General features: G+C 37.3%; 1 protein-coding gene and 1 long non-coding RNA gene across 9 annotated transcripts in view; one reads left to right on the top strand and one right to left on the bottom strand.

Annotated features, from left to right (window-relative positions):
• LOC132805119 (uncharacterized) overlaps nucleotides 1-17812 on the bottom strand; it is a 283618-nt gene that overhangs the window by 214554 nt on the left and 51252 nt on the right. The gene's annotated exons all lie outside the window — the stretch shown is intronic.
• Nucleotides 3524-8060, top strand: LOC107410318 (protein DETOXIFICATION 47, chloroplastic-like). 8 transcript variants are annotated; one of them, XM_060819751.1, is made up of 7 exons: nucleotides 3524-4100; nucleotides 4570-4738; nucleotides 4836-6181; nucleotides 6345-6472; nucleotides 6552-6620; nucleotides 6725-6835; nucleotides 7820-8060. In XM_060819751.1, the coding sequence occupies exons 3-7, from the start codon at nucleotides 6169-6171 to the stop codon at nucleotides 7838-7840; spliced, it is 342 nt and encodes a 113-aa protein (XP_060675734.1). In that variant the 5' UTR covers nucleotides 3524-4100; nucleotides 4570-4738; nucleotides 4836-6168; the 3' UTR covers nucleotides 7841-8060. The 8 variants fall into 8 exon arrangements, 2 of the variants coding, with proteins under 2 accessions (XP_060675734.1, XP_060675735.1); XM_060819752.1 differs by lacking the exon at nucleotides 3524-4100 and adding an exon at nucleotides 4107-4255; XR_009640428.1 differs by lacking the exon at nucleotides 6725-6835 and having other exon boundaries at nucleotides 3525-4100; nucleotides 4836-6472.

Below are 17812 nucleotides of genomic sequence, written 5' to 3'. Positions count from 1 at the left end.
ATTTTTTGTTTGTTTTCAAGTTCACATTTTTATGATTAATTTTAAAAAAAGTTTGCCAATTTTTTCAAAAACATTAGTCCACATTTGACACAATATCTATATATAGATAATAATAATAATTCATCTAATTATGCTTCGGTTTTCCATTTTCCAATAAGGAAAAAAATAAAAAATAAAAAAACTTGAGTTTTAACTTTTAAGAAGTCCAACATAATTAATTCAAAAGCCCAAAACTTTATGTTTTAAACAAAGCCCAAACAGTTTTTTCCAAATCCAGCAGCCCAAGTTTTTCGTCTTCATCTCTTAATTCCAGCAACCACATGCAAAAGTTATGCATATTTCTTCTTATGGACGATAATTTCAAAAATATTATCGAATCTTGTCTAGTTGACTTTCTATTCTTGCTGATATTAACAATATCACTGATTTTCATACGTTTTGTCAACAAAATCTACAACATCGAAACAAATTTTTGTTACCTCCATTATCGATGTCGGCTATGGTGTTTTTCCAATATTGTTGATGATATTTCCATAAAATCTGTCTGAAATTTTTGTCACTGCACCTCCTTAAGTGTTCCAAAAAAAGGTATATTGAATTTGCTTATCATCCTCATTCAAGTAGTCGGTCTTCCACTTTTCCTTTTTTTTTTTTTTTTTTTTTTTGGGGAATTCAGCCCATTACCCTTCGTCTGAAGGGTTTAATGAAATATACCTATGCTTTTCTCATACTTTTTTCATTTACCATTCTTTATCTATTTTATCCTTAATAAAAATTAAAATGACTTAAGTATCCCTTTTTTTTCTTTTTTTTTTTTAAATTTTTCCTTCGAAAGAAAGACCCACACCAGACAATCCTGCAGCTATTTTGTCCTAAATTCCTGCACTTTTTCTTTTTTCTTTCCACAGATAATCCCTCTCATTGAAAACAAAAACCAAAAAAAAAAAACTCTATTTTCTTCTCTTATCTTTCTTCTTTCTACATGAAAAACAAAAAAAAAACAAAAAAAAAAAAAAAAAGCTTGATACATGGAAAAAAGTTCTTGAAGAGACCCGAAGTAGCGCTTCTGCAGTGCTTCCCTTATCAGAACCAAGCGACAAGTGTGATGGCAGTTTTGGATATTCTGTCGAACCATTCCCAAGACGAAGAGTACCTTGGTAATCAGTTAGAGGCTATATGGGATGAAGATCCTGTTATAAAGGCTGCCTTCGAACACTTCAATGGCAGGTTGAGGAGTTTGAAGGCTTCGCTAATGAAAGGAATGTTAACAATGATTTGAAGAACCAAAGTGGAGCTGGTGTTTTACCAGAAAGGAAAATGAAATTTTACTTGGTTTTATATTAATTAAGGGTAATTTAGAAATATTAAAAAATAAATGGGTAAAACAAAAACTACCTAAGCTGAGAAGGAATATTTCACCGGGTCCTCTGAAAAATGGGCACGGGTCAAATTCCCCCCTTTTTATTTATTTATTTATTTATTTATTTTCCTTCTTTTTGAGCCTTACACTTTAATAGTAAGCCTTACCCCATATACCCAACCCACCTTTAGATAAAGAAGAACAGATTGATAAAAGCCCATACCAACAGAAAATGGATCCACAGCCCACACTAAGTGCGCTTCCAAATCTTAAAATATAATATTTACATATGACAAACTAGAAGTTTCTTAGGTTACAATTTAATAAAAGCGAACCAATAGTATACAATTGTTTTAAAATTACATCATTTTAATTTTTATTTATTTTTAATAAAAATTTAATAAAGAATAATGTATTTTAAATATATCATTTCTAATAGTTTTAAATATATTTAATATTTTCTACATTATTTTTTATACCGGAAAATTCTATGTCTGGATTCTTTTGAGGTTTATGCCTCACTTTATAAACAATGGAACGCCTCATAGTAAATGTATCCTATTCAGGGATACCAAAAACTAACCATAGTAAACTTTATATTATTTTCCATAGAAAAAGTTTTAATATTGTATCATTTAAAATTCAAATATATATATATATATATATATAACACTTATCAAATTAAATTAATACGATAATTTTATTATTATCATATTTTTTTTTAATTTTTAAATTGCTTTAAAATGTAAAATTTAAAAATATATTTATAATTCATCAATTCTAACAAATTTTATTTTTTTAAATTGAATTTTAATATATTAATTAATTTTTAATATGATTTAAAGATTAATAAAAAAAAATCATTGTGGAAAATCTAACATATCAACTTGATTATATATAATGTAAATAAGATGTTTGTAAAAAGTGTAATTTTCTAGAAATGGAGGGGGGGAAAAAAAAAATGAAAGAAAGAAAGATTAAATAGCTTTTTTCGTGGTATGGGTGCGAACCCCTAATCCGACACATGCTGCAGCTCCTCAGGACTCGAAAATGGAAAGATGAAAAGAACATATATATACAGAGATACATTTAAATCCCTAGTTTAAACACAGTAGGTAGAGAGTTGAGGTTTTGGAACAGAAGGAGAGGAGACAGAGAGGTTAAATTGCTGAATAAGCATGTCTAAATAGACTCTCAACAAGTAAATATTTTGTTAGCCGGAGAAAAATGAAGTGGTTTTAAATCACCTTTCTTCGCAAAGCTCCTCTATTTAAATTTCAACAAATGGCAATTTTTTTTTCCACATTTAGTACTTTTATTTCAATACAATTATCTTCTATTTTGATTTGTTTGGTTTGACTATTTAAAATCTTAATCAACTAAATTTTTAACACTTATTAAAGTTTAAATGGAAGGGTTTTATAGATGAAAATAATTCAGGGACCACTGGATTTTTTTCCTTATTAAATGGCTTCTATTTTTTATTATTATTATTATTTTTTATCACATAAACTTAACAAGCTTTTCTACAGAATCATTGAAAAGAATTTTTTATAAAAATTATCCATTTTAGCTGACGTAGCAAATCTTTTTAGCGATACAAAGGTGGCAGATTTTTTTAACGGTGGAAAACGTCATTGAAAAATGCTCTTAACAGTATGAAAATAATAATAATAATAATAATAATAGTAATAATAATATTTATTTTTTTAATATTAAGTAGATGAATTAGAATATTACCAATCAGAAAATAATATTAATATTATCAAAAAGTATGGTAAAATATTTAGTGAATATGAATTTATATTTTTTTTTTAACTATGAATTTATGAATTTATAATAGCAAGATATAATTCTTAACCTATGAACATATTTTTATTGTGTTCAACCATCGTTAATCCCTTGTTATCATCTAGTTTTAATATTTTTTTAATATATTATTTAAATTATAAACTATCTAAATTCTTTGATATAATTCAAACTTATATCTTTGTGGATATAAATAGAAAATATTGAAACTAATCCGCTTTATCATGTGGGTTTAATATTATTACTAATCCGAAACTATAAATATAAATTGATAATGGACAATAATATGGTACAGTTGGTTGTATACAAATTTACCCTATTAATGCTGTTTTGAAAAAAAAATTATCACCAATAATTTTTTTCAAAACTATCGTCAATGATACGAATCTACGTACAATGAATCCGCAAAGACGGACCGCATCATATACTGTCCTAACCGATAATATCGTATGCATTTATACAATTATTTTTAAGAATTTCCAAAAATTTTCAATCTAACCATCTCGCTTTCCCTCTCCCCCTCCCTTGATCTCCGACCTTAATTCACTTCCTATTCCGATGGAGTCCAAGATTTCGACTCCTAGAAGACGACCGCCACTGCAAACACACCAGCCACCAATAGATTAGCCATGGACCTCTTCTCTGACCTACTAGATGCCCACCCGCTCTGGTTTAAGCCTACTCTCTTTCACTCGCAGAATTTCGATTCTGAATCATTCTGAGCTTCGAATTTCATTCCATTCCACACTCTTTGATTCGACCTCCAGAGCCAATACCCGTGCCATAACTCAAGGAGAAGATCCAGCAGTTCAGGGGGTTCGGTGGAGTGCGAGCTTGGGGCTTTGAAGAATGGTTTGATATACAGATCGGAGGCTGCCTCTGCCAGAGAGGGTTGGAGCTTTTGCTCGATACGTTTCACGTGGTCTCTAAGGTGTCTATGATTATGTTTTGGTCTAAGATTGCACGTGCATTTCAAACTGAACCCGTGTGTGTGAAAACAGAAGGAGAGGCTTTCAGGGTTTTTAGAGGAAAACAGTGAGGGATGCTCTGGTTTATAGAACAGGGGCTGTATATGTTAGCGTGCTTGTAATTCCTCTTTTTGATTAACGAAATCTGGTTTCTTGTTTGCTTATCTCATTGATATATGCTTTTTGATTTGCCTGTTCTTGTTGTAACATTTGGTTGCTGCTTTCCGTAATCGTTGACTTTAAATCTGATATAAAAGCCGGCTGTCATGCTTGTATCATAGCTGAATGATTTTTCATCGTTTAGGAATATATTAGCTTGCGTATAGATCAGATTGAATATATTGCTGGTTTGTTGTTGGAAAGCTTGATGCATTGGTTTGTTAATGTGAGATAGCTTCAAGGAAGTCTAATAAAACTCATACTGGTTGGCAGGGAGAAGGTGATAGCCTGAAAACAAAACAAATTTGATGTTGGAAGGCAAGGGCTATGTCAACACATTTCTATCATGGAATGACACTGCAGGCTCAAGGGGAGGACATTTAATAGTTTTTCGGTTGACATCCTAGCTTCTAACTTCATTGCCTGCAATCTTAGCTATCAGGTATATTATTGGCATTAATTCTATTTACTCTAATATTAAAGTAAAAATTTTGTTTGATGACAGCTTAATTCCTTCTATTTTTTTGTCGTTCTTGAAGAACACAGCTCCTCCTCCAGTCCTGGAGTAGAGGATGCTCAAGCAATAGCCCTTCAAGTTTATGGAGATAAAGCTGCATTTTATGGATGTGGTATGCATGGTGCACAAGACACACTTTTATATAGGAGTGGAAGGCACCACGTTGAAGATTGCTTCATTCAAGGCTCCATGGATTTCATCTTTGGAGATGGAAGATCACTATATCAGGTACAAAACATTGCTCCTAAACTTTCTCTTAGAGTCATAATTGAAGAATTTGATATTCTGTATTTGATTTAAAACTGTGTTTGACATGGTCATACAAGAGAGTATAAAATAGATACAGATTTTACAAAATTAAAGAATCATTGTTTAAGGCTACTATCATATAAAGTGTAAGAAGTCAACTAATAAACAATATCATAAAGAAATTCTTTCTTCTTTCCAATGGTAGAGCTCTGCGTATGGTAGGATTCTCTTGAGCTGATTGTTTGTTAATCAGCTCTTTGGCAGAGCGTATTAACCTCCTTGACAGTGGTAGCTTCTTTTTGATGCTGAGTTATATATGACTCACAGTACTTATCTTCCTTGTACTTATCTATAACAGTTGTAATTTACTTTTGTACTCTGTAATTTATTTATTTGTATGGTTGCTTGTCATGGCTTGTACTTCCACTTGATGTTCTTCTATGGCCAAGATAGACTTCTTTATCCTACTTGATTTTCATGATATACCGTTGTGCTTTATTTGCTTAGGCAATTTTTTTATTGAACAGAATATTTTCTGTTGATAGATTAGAAGCTTGGCATCGCCTGCAATTCTTATTGGTTGGGTTGCTCAAAGTGCAGGGTTACTTATCTTTTCCAATGCATTAGATATTTTATAACTTTTATTGAAAAAAATAATTTTTGGTTCAAAATATTATTTGGTCTCTTTCTTTAAAGTCACCAACAAATTCTCTAGGAAATATGATGAAGATCTCTAAAATAAAGTTTCTGTGGAAGGAGAAAATTCGGCATTAAACATAAGAAAGTTCCACACCGAATAAACATCTCATATCTAACCAAATATGAGTCAATAAGTAGACGAGTTAGCTATTTGGAAACCAAAATCTCTATTATGATTTGATTATAGTGAAATTATGTCAACAAAAACTTTTTAATTTGAGTTATAATTAGACTAAGGACAGTTGTTATTTCATCAAGTTCATATTCTGATGCTTGCATTCTGTTTCCTAGTCTTGGCATGAAAGATTACTGGGGACCTTTAAAGGCTTTGGCGCAGCCACTATTATAAATGGTGTTGATGATATACTGCTCTCTAGATATTTAGGCTACGGCATTGCCGGTGCAGCATGGGCAAAAATGGTATCACAAGTATCGTGGATAAACTTTAGAATATTATATTATTAAGCTTTGGCTTTTGGTAGAATATTTGTTTTGTGTTCTAAAGACACATCCAAATAAAATCTTTAATCACTTTTGTCTGTTTTGCATTGCCATTAACAAACTTAAGTTTTGGTTGTAGCAGGATATATGATGATTAACGATCTAAACAAGAAAGAATACAATGCTTTTGCCATCTCTATTCCTTCACCCAAAGAACTTTTGACAATACATGAGCTTGCTGCTCCTGTATTTGTAACAATGATATCAAAGGTCACATTTTGCTCAATTATATTGATACTTCTCGTCTCTTTTGATTAATTTTATGCATCTGAGACATTTCAATTTTTAGGTGGCTTTTTACTCTGTATTTACGTATGTTGCTACATCCATGGGCACCCACACCATGGCTGCTCATCAGGTTTCTTTCTCACGGTTAAAATTGTTTGTTTCATTTCTCTGCTGAGACTTATTTATGTAGAAAACTTATGGGCATTTTCATTTATGAATAACCATTTCCCCTAGGCCATGGTTCAAACATTATGCATGTGTACACTATGTGGTGAACCTCTCTCTCAGACAGCACAATCATTTATGCCCAAATTGTTATATCGAGTCAACTGTAGTTTGGAAAAGGTTTGTAATTCTTAAAGTCTGTTGTTGGTCTTGGTTGTATCAGTTGCTCCCTCGCTAAGTTGAAACCAAAATGGTTTCTTGTGTTTTCTGTTGCGAGAAATATGTTACGTAGAATTCTCCGTTCTAAATCCTTAATATTCATGGATATGTAACACCTTGACAGATCTATATCTACACTTCTTTTACCAAAACTATTTTGAAAACTTTAAGATGTTATACAGGCCAGAATGCTGCTCAAGTAAAAGAGCTGGTAAGTTAATTTGGATGACAGTCTGATAGAATAAACTAGTAAACCAACAACACATGTTCCTTTCCACACAAAATTTCTTGGTTATGTTTGAGATCGCTTAAATGGATATCAATTTATTAGGTACATTACATAAAAAGCTAGTTAGGATGGCATACTTGTATCATTTTAATAAAAATTGGTCTTATCATTGCTATTAAAGCAACCACCCTGACCCTTGATTAATTTTGATTAGATAGTATAATTGTATCATATCTAGATATATGGCGGCTTTTAGCTATTTGTTTGGTTTGCATTACAGATGAAAAGAAAGTTTTTATTTTTTTTTATTATCTTTTCTTCTAGATTGTTGAAAGCAAGTGCTTCCTATTCATTAAAATTTTGCAAAGATCCTATTTCAATATAAAAGACAATAAGGTAAATGCCTAAGCTGACTTTATACTTCAGTTTTTTTCCAAATGCCTTGAAAAGAGTTAAGTTCAGTAAAACATTTGTCCTCCTTTGTTATGCCAGTTTGCAGAAAAAAAGTTAAAAGTTTTCATTTCTTGCCCTAATTTTTAATTGGAAAATTTTCATCTAAGAATTGTTCTTATTGCATTTGAAAGATTGTTCTCAATATTGATGGCATTTTATACTTTAATATTGTGATTATTAATGATTCCCATATACTTTTCTCTTTGCTAATTAAATTAGATTTCTACTGAATGATTCATTTTTTTTTTTTTTTTTAAATATAGGATCCTTGGAAAATGTACTAATAGACTGCATTGAAAGATGGAGATTGTAAGGATTTAGTCGGTATAGGCAACCATCTTGTATATATGTTTTTTTCCCCTAGAATTACAAACTGTATCTGTTTATATTGTCCTTTTAATGTAATCTTATTGTATCTGATGTACATTATATAGTTTTAGTTGGTGTTTAATGAATTTTGTGTACAGGATAACCGTTTAATAAAGTATTATTTTTGTATGTTAATTACATTTCAGAAATATCATTTTATATCTGTAAATAAGATACTATAATTAATTAGTAATAGTAATAAAAAAACAATTTTTATCAAATAATATTGGTAATTGATATATTATTTTTAGTTACAAAATTATTGTCACCAAACAAAAAGTAGTTTGGGTTATAAATTGAATAACTAAACCATATTTTATGTCATATAGTAATAAATTAGTGACAAAAAGTTATTTATTCGTCACTGGAAGGGCTCAATGACAAATCAAATGTCATTGATGTTTTAAATGATAAATCAAATGTGCTGCTGTGGTTTAAGTGACAAATAATAGTTTGTTATCTAACGCATGTATTGTCACTCACGGATAAGTTTGACTAGTTTCTACAATTGTATCGGTGACAATGTGTACATACAATAATAAAAAGAGAAGGGTTAAGTGACAAAAACTGATGTTATTCTCCAATGTATGACAAAAATATATCTTGTTGTAGTTGATTACTTTTACGATGATAAATTAAAAAGTTTGTCATGAAAATGCTGCATGACAAATTTATTATGATAGACATGTGACAATCCAATTTTATTACCTAAACGAGATAAGGTAATAAAAAGTGATATACTCGATGAATTAACCGCGTAGCAATTACCCAAATTTTTTATGGTGTCTTGATTCACCTCTTAATATGCTTACGTGAAGTAAACTGTAAAGTAAACTGTGCATATTGGCAATTATATTTGCCAATATATGCACAGATATTCCTCCATGTCTATATGTGTGTGAACGCTTTATGAATAAGGCTGTAGTTGAAAGTGCTCTGTGCATGCAGCATTAATGCTTTATAGGCTTCTCTATGTATGTGCTTCTGTTCTCTATCTTGCTGGGATAATTTCCTTGCAATAGTAAATTATCATAATATAATATTTCTATACTTACTATATTTCCAATTTATTTATTTAATCAATACATATTTAATTTGTTTTATGTAATATAATATACATCAAGTGCAACTAATCCCTAAGCAACTATTTCTGGACTTATTCTAGAAATATCGTGATAATAAAAATGGGACCGAAATTGGTTAATGAGTTTGGTTTTGCATGCCATTTCTTTAATTTGTTTTCTTTTAACTAAAAATTTAAAATCATGAAAAAGTGAATTTTTTAAAATTCTATTAAATTATCAAATAAAATTGGTTCAATGGTATTGTCCCTCGCATTTATATCAATAATGCTATAAAGATTTAAAAACTTCATTAAAATTCTAAACCCTTGTCATTTGATATGGTCATTTATTATTGAATGAAAATTAATAATGACCTATAAGTGGATAATAAAAACTAATAAAACAATGAAAATTTATCGGTGATTAAAATTTTAGTAAACAAATTTGACGAGTATAGAATTATCCTTATTTTATATATAATAAATTTGATAAAATATAAATTAACAAAAAAATAAAATATAGGACACCAAATATTTACTTGGCTCAGTTAGAGAATTTCCAACCTGCATGAGCCACCAATGATTAACGTGTGAACTCACTGCATTTACAAAGCCACCCAAGTATATATAAGTTAAGCTATCATTGTGACCCTTATCGTGATGGATAGCCTGCATGAAAAGACACCATTAAAAAAAACAAAAAAAAAAAAAAAAAAAGAAAAAGAAGAGAGAGAGAAAAGTATATATCTGTATATTAGAATATGAAAACATGAATTATTTTTGTAATTAAATTTCAATCAAAATCTTAGTGCAGAGGTATAAAAATAAAGAAATAAACTTAAAAAAAAAAAAAGAAAAAAAAAAAAAAGAAGAGTTAAACGGGCTCTCCATAAATTAGTCAGGCCTTGTAATTGGATCCTACACCAAAAAAGTGTGGACTCGGATGGCTGGTTGGGCCATGCACGGCCCGTAAACCCCACTCCATTATAGATCAGTGGAGCACATTGACATTGTCTAATACCAGTTCAGAGTATTTATTTATTACGATTACATTTTTACCATCGCCTAGCTAACGATATGTTGCGTTCTATTGTGTTTTTATCAAAATTTCTCCAACCCAAATACCACATGTTAAATTTTCGTGTAGGAATATGTAAATTCAAATTTATTCATTAAATTCTTATATATATAACTAATCCAAACCCTATTAACCTATTAAATTCAATTATAAAATTATATGTTTAAATAAAATGAAAAAATTATATTAAAAATATTGAAATGAAAACACTCAAATACAAAATTATACTTAATTACTGGTGTATAGTATTAAAAAATAAAAAATAATTAACCATTTATAAATTTTGATATTAGAATTTTATAATGATAATACTAGGAGGCAATAATAATAATGATAATGATAACATAACAATAAAGGTAACCATTATGGCAATGATAACGATAACAATAATGACCATAATAATAATGATGGTGATGATGATTGTGAGATCCCATACCGATTGAAAATGAAAACGAAATATGCCTTATAAAAAAGTATGGATACATTTTCCTTGCGAGGCCTTTTAAAACCGTGCGGGAGATTTCCCAAAGTGAACAATATCGCATCTGTAACAGCCCAAACCATCCGCATGCGATATTGTCTGCTTTGGACCTGGGGAATCCTCTTACAACCCAGCCCGCACGGTTTTTAAAAGGCCTTGCAAGGGAAAGGTATCCATACCCTCTTATAAGGCATGTTTCGTTCCCCTTTTCAACCGATGTGGGATCTCACAATTCACCCTCCTTAGGGCCCAGAGCGGACAATATCGCATACAGGTGGTCTGGGCTGTTTCAGATGGTATCAGAGCCAGTACCCGGATCGGTGTGCCAATGAGGACGCTGGGCCCCAAGGAGGGTGGATTGTGAGATCCCACATCGGTTGGAAAGGGGAATGTCTTATAAGAGGGTGTGGATAACTTTCTCTTACGAGATCTTTTAAAACCATACGGGTTTGGCCCAAAACGGACAATATCACATACGGGTGGAATGCGCTGTTACAATGATGATGATGATGATGATGATGCTGATAATTATAATGATGATGATGATGATGATGATATGATTAATGATAATAATAATAATCATAATAATAATAATAATAATAACAATAATAATAATAGTAATAATAATAATTGTAATATATGGTGTATATATATAATTATCTTTCAAAATTTTATAACTAATTTTTTTTTTAAAAAAAGAAGATTTTTATTCTAATAGGTTTGGTTCATGAGGATTATTTAAATTTTATTAGAAAATTAAAAGGAATATTTTTAACACCCCGTCCCAAAATAGAACGGAAGTTTTCTCAAATTTGACCGAGGTTGACCGTTGTCCGTTGACTTTGACTTTGACAGTTGACCAAGGGGTCAAAAGTTGACTTTTTGACTTGGATGGAATTCTAGGTTGACTGAGGTACCGTTATGAAGTACACGTTGGCACAAGTTCGTAGACTAGTAGCACGTCGAAAACGGAGCTACGGTTTGAAAGTTATGATGTAACACCCCGTCCCAAATCGCACCGGAATCCGTGCACGTTGACCGAGGTTGACTGTTGACCGTTGACCAAAGGGATCAAAAGTTGACTTTTTGACTCGGTGAGAATTTTGAGTTGACTAGGGTACCGTGGCGAAGTGCACGATGCCACGAGTTCGTAGACTGGTAGCACGTCGAAAACGGAGCTACGGTTTGAAAGTTATGGACGAAACAAGTTGCGGTCCAAACTGTCCAAGGGGTGCTGGAGTTGACTTTTTGTTTATGGGGAATTGAGCTTTGACTCATGCATGGTTGTGAAGTGCTCGTCGATACGAGTTCACAGACTAGCGGCACGCTCAAAACGGACATCCGGTTAAAAAGTTATGGACGTTTGAAGTTTACCGGATACCGTATTATTTTAATATTTTTTTTGGGTCGTGAACAGTGAACGGCCACGTGTCAGCTTCTGAGTGGTCCACGTGGCATGAACAGTGTCACGCAGGGTTTTAATTTTGAAAAACTCTCGGGGAAGAGAGAGAAAGAGAGAGAAGAGAGAGAGGAGAGAGAAAGAGAGAGAGAGAGCCACCGCCGGCCACCGGATTTTTGCCACTGTTCCGGCCGAGTTACTGTACACGCGCCGGACAGAAAGCTTGCCCACCTCATTTCCGGCAAAACCTCCAAATTTCACGGCAAACGGCCGCCGGACGCGCCCGGATCGGACGTCCGAAGTTTGGCGGCGATTTTTCCCCTCCACCGCCGGCCACCGCGAATCGGCACTGTTCCGGCCACTTTCCGGCCACACGCGCCTGACAGCCTTGATCCTCTCCTCAAGTCCGGCCTACCCACCAAAAATCACGGCCATCGGACCACCGACGCGCCGGGATCGGAGCGTTTTCCGGCGAGGGGTCGAAAATCTTCAAACGGTGATTTCTCCGCCGTCCGACCTCCGTTTTGTTCACCGTCGGTCCCGTTGGATTGCTCTCCTCACGATCTACAAATCTACAAAATTTCACAGCAAACGGCCACCGTCGGAAAATACTGTTCCGGTGACGGTTGCCGGTGACGTGGCGGCCTGCCGGAAATTACTGTTCCGGCGAGTACCCGAAAATTCCGGCCAGCTCCAGTCCGCAGTGTTCGACCTCCTGAACCCAAATCCGACTTCCGTTTCCGCCAATTCGCGACGGTTTGGGAGAATTGCGGAGCCGAAACTCGAAAAGCTTTCCGGCGAGATTCCGACCCCGTCGGGTTCGATCACCGGAAAGTAAGACCGAATCCGTGATCCTCATCACGCGAGCTTCGATTCGGTATATAACTCGTAACCCTTAGATGTCGCTTGGTGTTCGCTCCCCGGGTATCCATTTGGGAATTACCCGACTAAAATATTAATATTTTTGGTTTGTGCACTGTGGTTGTTTAGGTGCACGCGCGAGTAGTGGAGTGGATCCCGAGGAGGATCTTAGTTGATTTGCGCTCTCCAGGTGAGTGACCCACCTTCAAAAATTATTTTGGGCAATTAATTAAATTTAATTGGTATTTAATTTAGTATTTAATTACGCTCATGTGGTGTGGTTTAATTATGGTTTTAATGCGGTTTAATTTAATTTATTTGTTATGCATGAGCAAGGTATGTTTCGGTATTAATTTTACGTGGTTTCAAATGTGATTTCTCGGGCATAATTGGGTTAAATATTTTGTGAAAATATTTGGTTAAATTTTATAAATTATGCCCGCGGTATTTTTATGGTTGCATTTCGTATTTCGAGAAATTGTGGTTTGTTGTTATCGCTGTTTCGTACCGGGTGATTGGATAAAATATGTGGGATGGTGTTTTGTGAAATTTTGGTATACTTCCCACGGTGGTTTTTGGAAAAACGGTACGGTTGGTTGTTTATGTTTATTTTTAGACGCACTCATACAGTATTGGTGTTCTGGTGTATGGTGTATGGACACGTGGTTTAGCACGCGGTTATTATGTGGTTTAGCGTGCGGTTATTACTTCACCCGTGAGTTGCCATTGGACCGTGGGCAGGCAAGGTTATTGTTGCGCACAGCCGCCCCCCTCCTTGGCCGGGTGATGGTTTTTTTTTAGCAGTCGGTACTGTCGGGACGCCGAAGTGACCACTGCAGGTTTCTCTCTTTAACCTCCCGCCAGTCGGTGCTCGGGACGCTGGGTATCGGAGGGCATCACCGGTATATGGTGTGGTGCGTCAGGTGTAATTGTCGGTGTAATTGCAAATAATGGTTTAAACCCCAAAGGTGTTCAAAATTTATTTATTATATTTTTATTATATATTTGGGGTATGTATTTATTTAATTGTTGTTGTTAAATTATTTAATCCCTTGGTTTTTGGGAGGTATGCACATTGGGTTTTGCGAAAAGGTTTTAAAAATGGAACATTTCAAACGGAGCGATTGGTGAGAGTTTTGAGGGAAATCATTATTTTCCAAAGGTTATTATTATTTATTATTAATTGTTGGTATTTGTTCCACTCCTTAATTGTTATTATTTTATTATTATTATTAAAAGGTGTTCAGTAGTTCGGGTTACTCACGGAGATGATTAGCATCTCACACTCTTAAATTCCGTTCCCTTAGGTGCAAGTGGTGGTAGACGTTCTTCCGGAGCGAACCAAGTTTTCCGCTGCTGTTGTGTTTCGAGAAGTTTCTTTGTACCCTTTCATTTCAGTGTATTATTTCTTTTCAGCCTTGTTGTATCTCTGTTGTTTAGCACTTCTTAAAGCTCTGTATACTATTGGAATACTTCTGTTTTATTTATGCACTGGACTGTTGTTGCTTTGAGAAGTGCCGGAATTTGTGGAATCAGTTTGTAGTTTGTGGGAGGGATAAGGAGATGTTTTTTTTTGAAGTGTGTTTTCAGTGCAGGTAAATTTGTGGTAAGTAAATCCCTTAGGGGAGGTGCTGCCGGATTTTCCGTTGGAAGGTTCGGTGGTATTTCCCTGGGATCAGGGCTGTCTAGGGTTCCGGAGGAGGAATTCTGGACGGGTCCTGACAGTTGGTATCAGAGCATAGGTTCTTGTAATCCTAAGGGACTGTGCATTGCTGTACAGCCCATCCGTAAATTCCTTCCTTTCGTAATCGTGCTTAAGTGTCCCTGTTTCTAAACTCTTGTTTGTTTCCTCATAATCTACTACGATGAGTCGGCGGGACACACGTAGGACTCGGGAACGCTCTGCTGAGAGTTCCGGAAGTCGTTCTAGCCTTAGAAATCTGGTCTCTCAACTAACTAGAGCCTTAGGGGGTTCAAGCTCTAGTAATCGATCTGTGGATCAAGCTCGACGTTTAGGAGCCGTGGAGTTCGATGGGAGCCAAGGCCCAGCAGCAGCCTTGAAGTGGCTATCCAGCATGGAGAAAATCTTGGAAGAGGGGATGCAGTGCCCCGATGAAGATATGGTGAGGATTTCTGGGTTCATGTTAGAGGGAGACGCCCGGAAGTGGTGGCAGATGGAGAAGACCCGCAGAAGGCATACGTGGGATCAGTTCAAGATTGCCTTCTCTACTGAGTTTGTCCTCCTGCCTATCGTGAGGCAAGAAGGAGAGAGTTCGAGGAACTGCGACAGGGGAACATGACAGTGACCGAGTACGAGAGGAGATTCCGAGAACTATCAGAATTCTGCATGCACCTGATTCCTGACGATCACACGAAGAAGATGAGGTTCATAGATGGATTGAAAGAGAGCATCGGCTACACCCTTTCTGGATCAGTACATCCCACCTATCAGTCCGCCAGGGATGCAGCGCTCGAGCTAGAGAGACAGGAGGAGATACGCAGACCCTCAAGGCGCAGATCTTTCGAAGGTTCGTATAGCGGAGTACCTCAACAGGGGGCAACTAAAAGAAGCCATAGTTCAGGCTCAGACAATGATGGGTTAAGCCCACGAGGCAGATTCCAGAGGAGAGATAGTTATCGTATGCCCCAGCCAGCTCGCCATTCGATCAGTGTGGATACAAGCTCGTACCAGCAGTCACGCATTGGTTCTCCGCGGATTTGTCCACTTTGTAGGGGGAATCATTCTGGGCAGTGTCAGATGGATGGTTTATGCTTTCGGTGTGGGCAGCCAGGCCACATAAGGAGGGATTGCCCTTATGGTAGCGGCAGTGTGCTAGGAGCAGGTCGACGGACACAGCATACGGGAGTATTTCCAGGACAGAGTTCCCAGGGGAGTCAGCCAGTAGGAGTTTCTTCGGGATCAGTCCAGCCGTCTGCAGGATCGAGTCGAGGTAGAGGAAGGAGACCCCAGCAGACAAGTCAAGGCCGGGTGTTTGCTATGACGCAGCAGGGAGCCAGGACTACGCCCGACGATTTCACAGGTACTTTGACTATTTTTGGTAATGACACATGTGTACTTATAGACCCGGGAGCAACACATTCGTTCATCTCAAGAGAGTCTGTCGTTCGGGTCGGTATGACCCCTACTCCTTTAGAATGTCTGCTAGAAATAGCCACTCCTGTAGGAGAATCCTTGTGGCCTAGCCAGTTAATCAAGGAATGTTTCTTCTGCATCGAAGATCAAGTGATGGAAGCGGATCTGATCCTGTTGGATCTATTCGGACTTGAAGTAAGTTTGGGCATGGATTGGTTGGTAAGGAACCACTTAGTCGAGGAAGCGACGTAGGAGCCCGAAGCGCAAGTGCGTGATCAGAACCCTTATCTGTTCTAGTGACGCGCGGAAATTTCGAGGACGAAATTTTTGTAAGGGGGGAAGGCTGTAACACCCCGTCCCAAATCGCACCGGAATCCGTGCACGTTGACCGAGGTTGACCGTTGACCGAAGGGGGTCAAAAGTTGACTTTTTGACTCGGTGGGAATTGCGAGATGACTAGGATACCGTGGCGAAGTGCACGATGCCACGAGTTCGTAGACTGGTAGCACGTCGAAAACGGAGCTACGGTTTGGAAGTTATGGACAAAACAAGTTGCGGTCCAAACTGTCCAAGGGGTGCCGGAGTTGACTTTTTGTTTATGGGGAATTGAGCTTTGACTCATGCATGGTTGTGAAGTGCTCGTCGATACGAATTCACAGACTAGCGGCACGCTCAAAACGGACATCCGGTTAAAAAGTTATGGACGTTTGAAGTTTACCGGATACCGTATTATTTTAATGTTTTTTTGGGTCAGTGAACAGTGAAATGCCACGTGTCAACTTCTGATTGGTCCACGCGGCATGAACAGTGTCACGCAGGGTTTTAATTTTGAAAAACTCTCGGGGAAGAGAGAGAAAGAGAGAGAGAGAGCCACCGCCGGCCACCGGAGTTTTCCACTGTTCCGGCCGAGTTACTGTACACGCGCCGGACAGAAAGCTTGCCCACCTCATTTCCGGCAAAACCTCCAAATTTCACGGCGAACGGCCGCTGGACGCGCCCGGATCGGAGGTCCGAAGTTTGGTGGCGATTTTTCCCCTCCACCGCCGGCCACCGCGAATCGGCACTGTTCCGGCCATTTTCCGACCACACGCGCCTGACAGCCTTGATCCTCTCCTCAAGTCCGGCCACACGCGCCTGACAGCCTTGAACAGTGAAATGCCACGTGTCAACTTCTGATTGGTCCACGCGGCATGAACAGTGTCACGCAGGGTTTTAATTTTGAAAAACTCTCGGGGAAGAGAGAGAAAGAGAGAGAGAGAGCCACCGCCGGCCACCGGAGTTTTCCACTGTTCCGGCCGAGTTACTGTACACGCGCCGGACAGAAAGCTTGCCCACCTCATTTCCGGCAAAACCTCCAAATTTCACGGCGAACGGCCGCTGGACGCGCCCGGATCGGAGGTCCGAAGTTTGGCGGCGATTTTTCCCCTCCACCGCCGGCCACCGCGAATCGGCACTGTTCCGGCCATTTTCCGGACCACCGACGCGCCGGGATCGGAGCGTTTTCCGACGAGGGGTCGAAAATCTTCAAACGGTGATTTCTCCACCGTCCGACCTCCGTTTTGCTCACCGTCGGTCCCGTTGGATTGCTCTCCTCACGATCTACAAATCTGCAAAATTTCACAGCAAACGGCCACCGTCGGAAAATACTGTTCCGGTGACGGTTGCCGGTGACGTGGCGGCCCGCCGGAAATTACTGTTCCGGCGAGTACCCGAAAATTCCGGCCAGCTCCAGTCCGCAGTGTTCGACCTCCTGAACCCAAATCCGACTTCCGTTTCCGCCAATTCGCGACGGTTTGGGAGAATTGCGGAGCCGAAACTCGAAAAGCTTTCCGGCGAGATTCCGACCCCGTCGGGTTCGATCACCGGAAAGTAAGACCGAATCCGTGATCCTCATCACGCGAGCTTCGATTC

This window comes from Ziziphus jujuba, chromosome 8 (assembly GCF_031755915.1).
Source record: "Ziziphus jujuba cultivar Dongzao chromosome 8, ASM3175591v1".
In the NCBI taxonomy this organism is placed as follows: domain Eukaryota; kingdom Viridiplantae; phylum Streptophyta; class Magnoliopsida; order Rosales; family Rhamnaceae; genus Ziziphus; species Ziziphus jujuba.
This window is presented reverse-complemented; position numbering and strand designations above follow the sequence as displayed.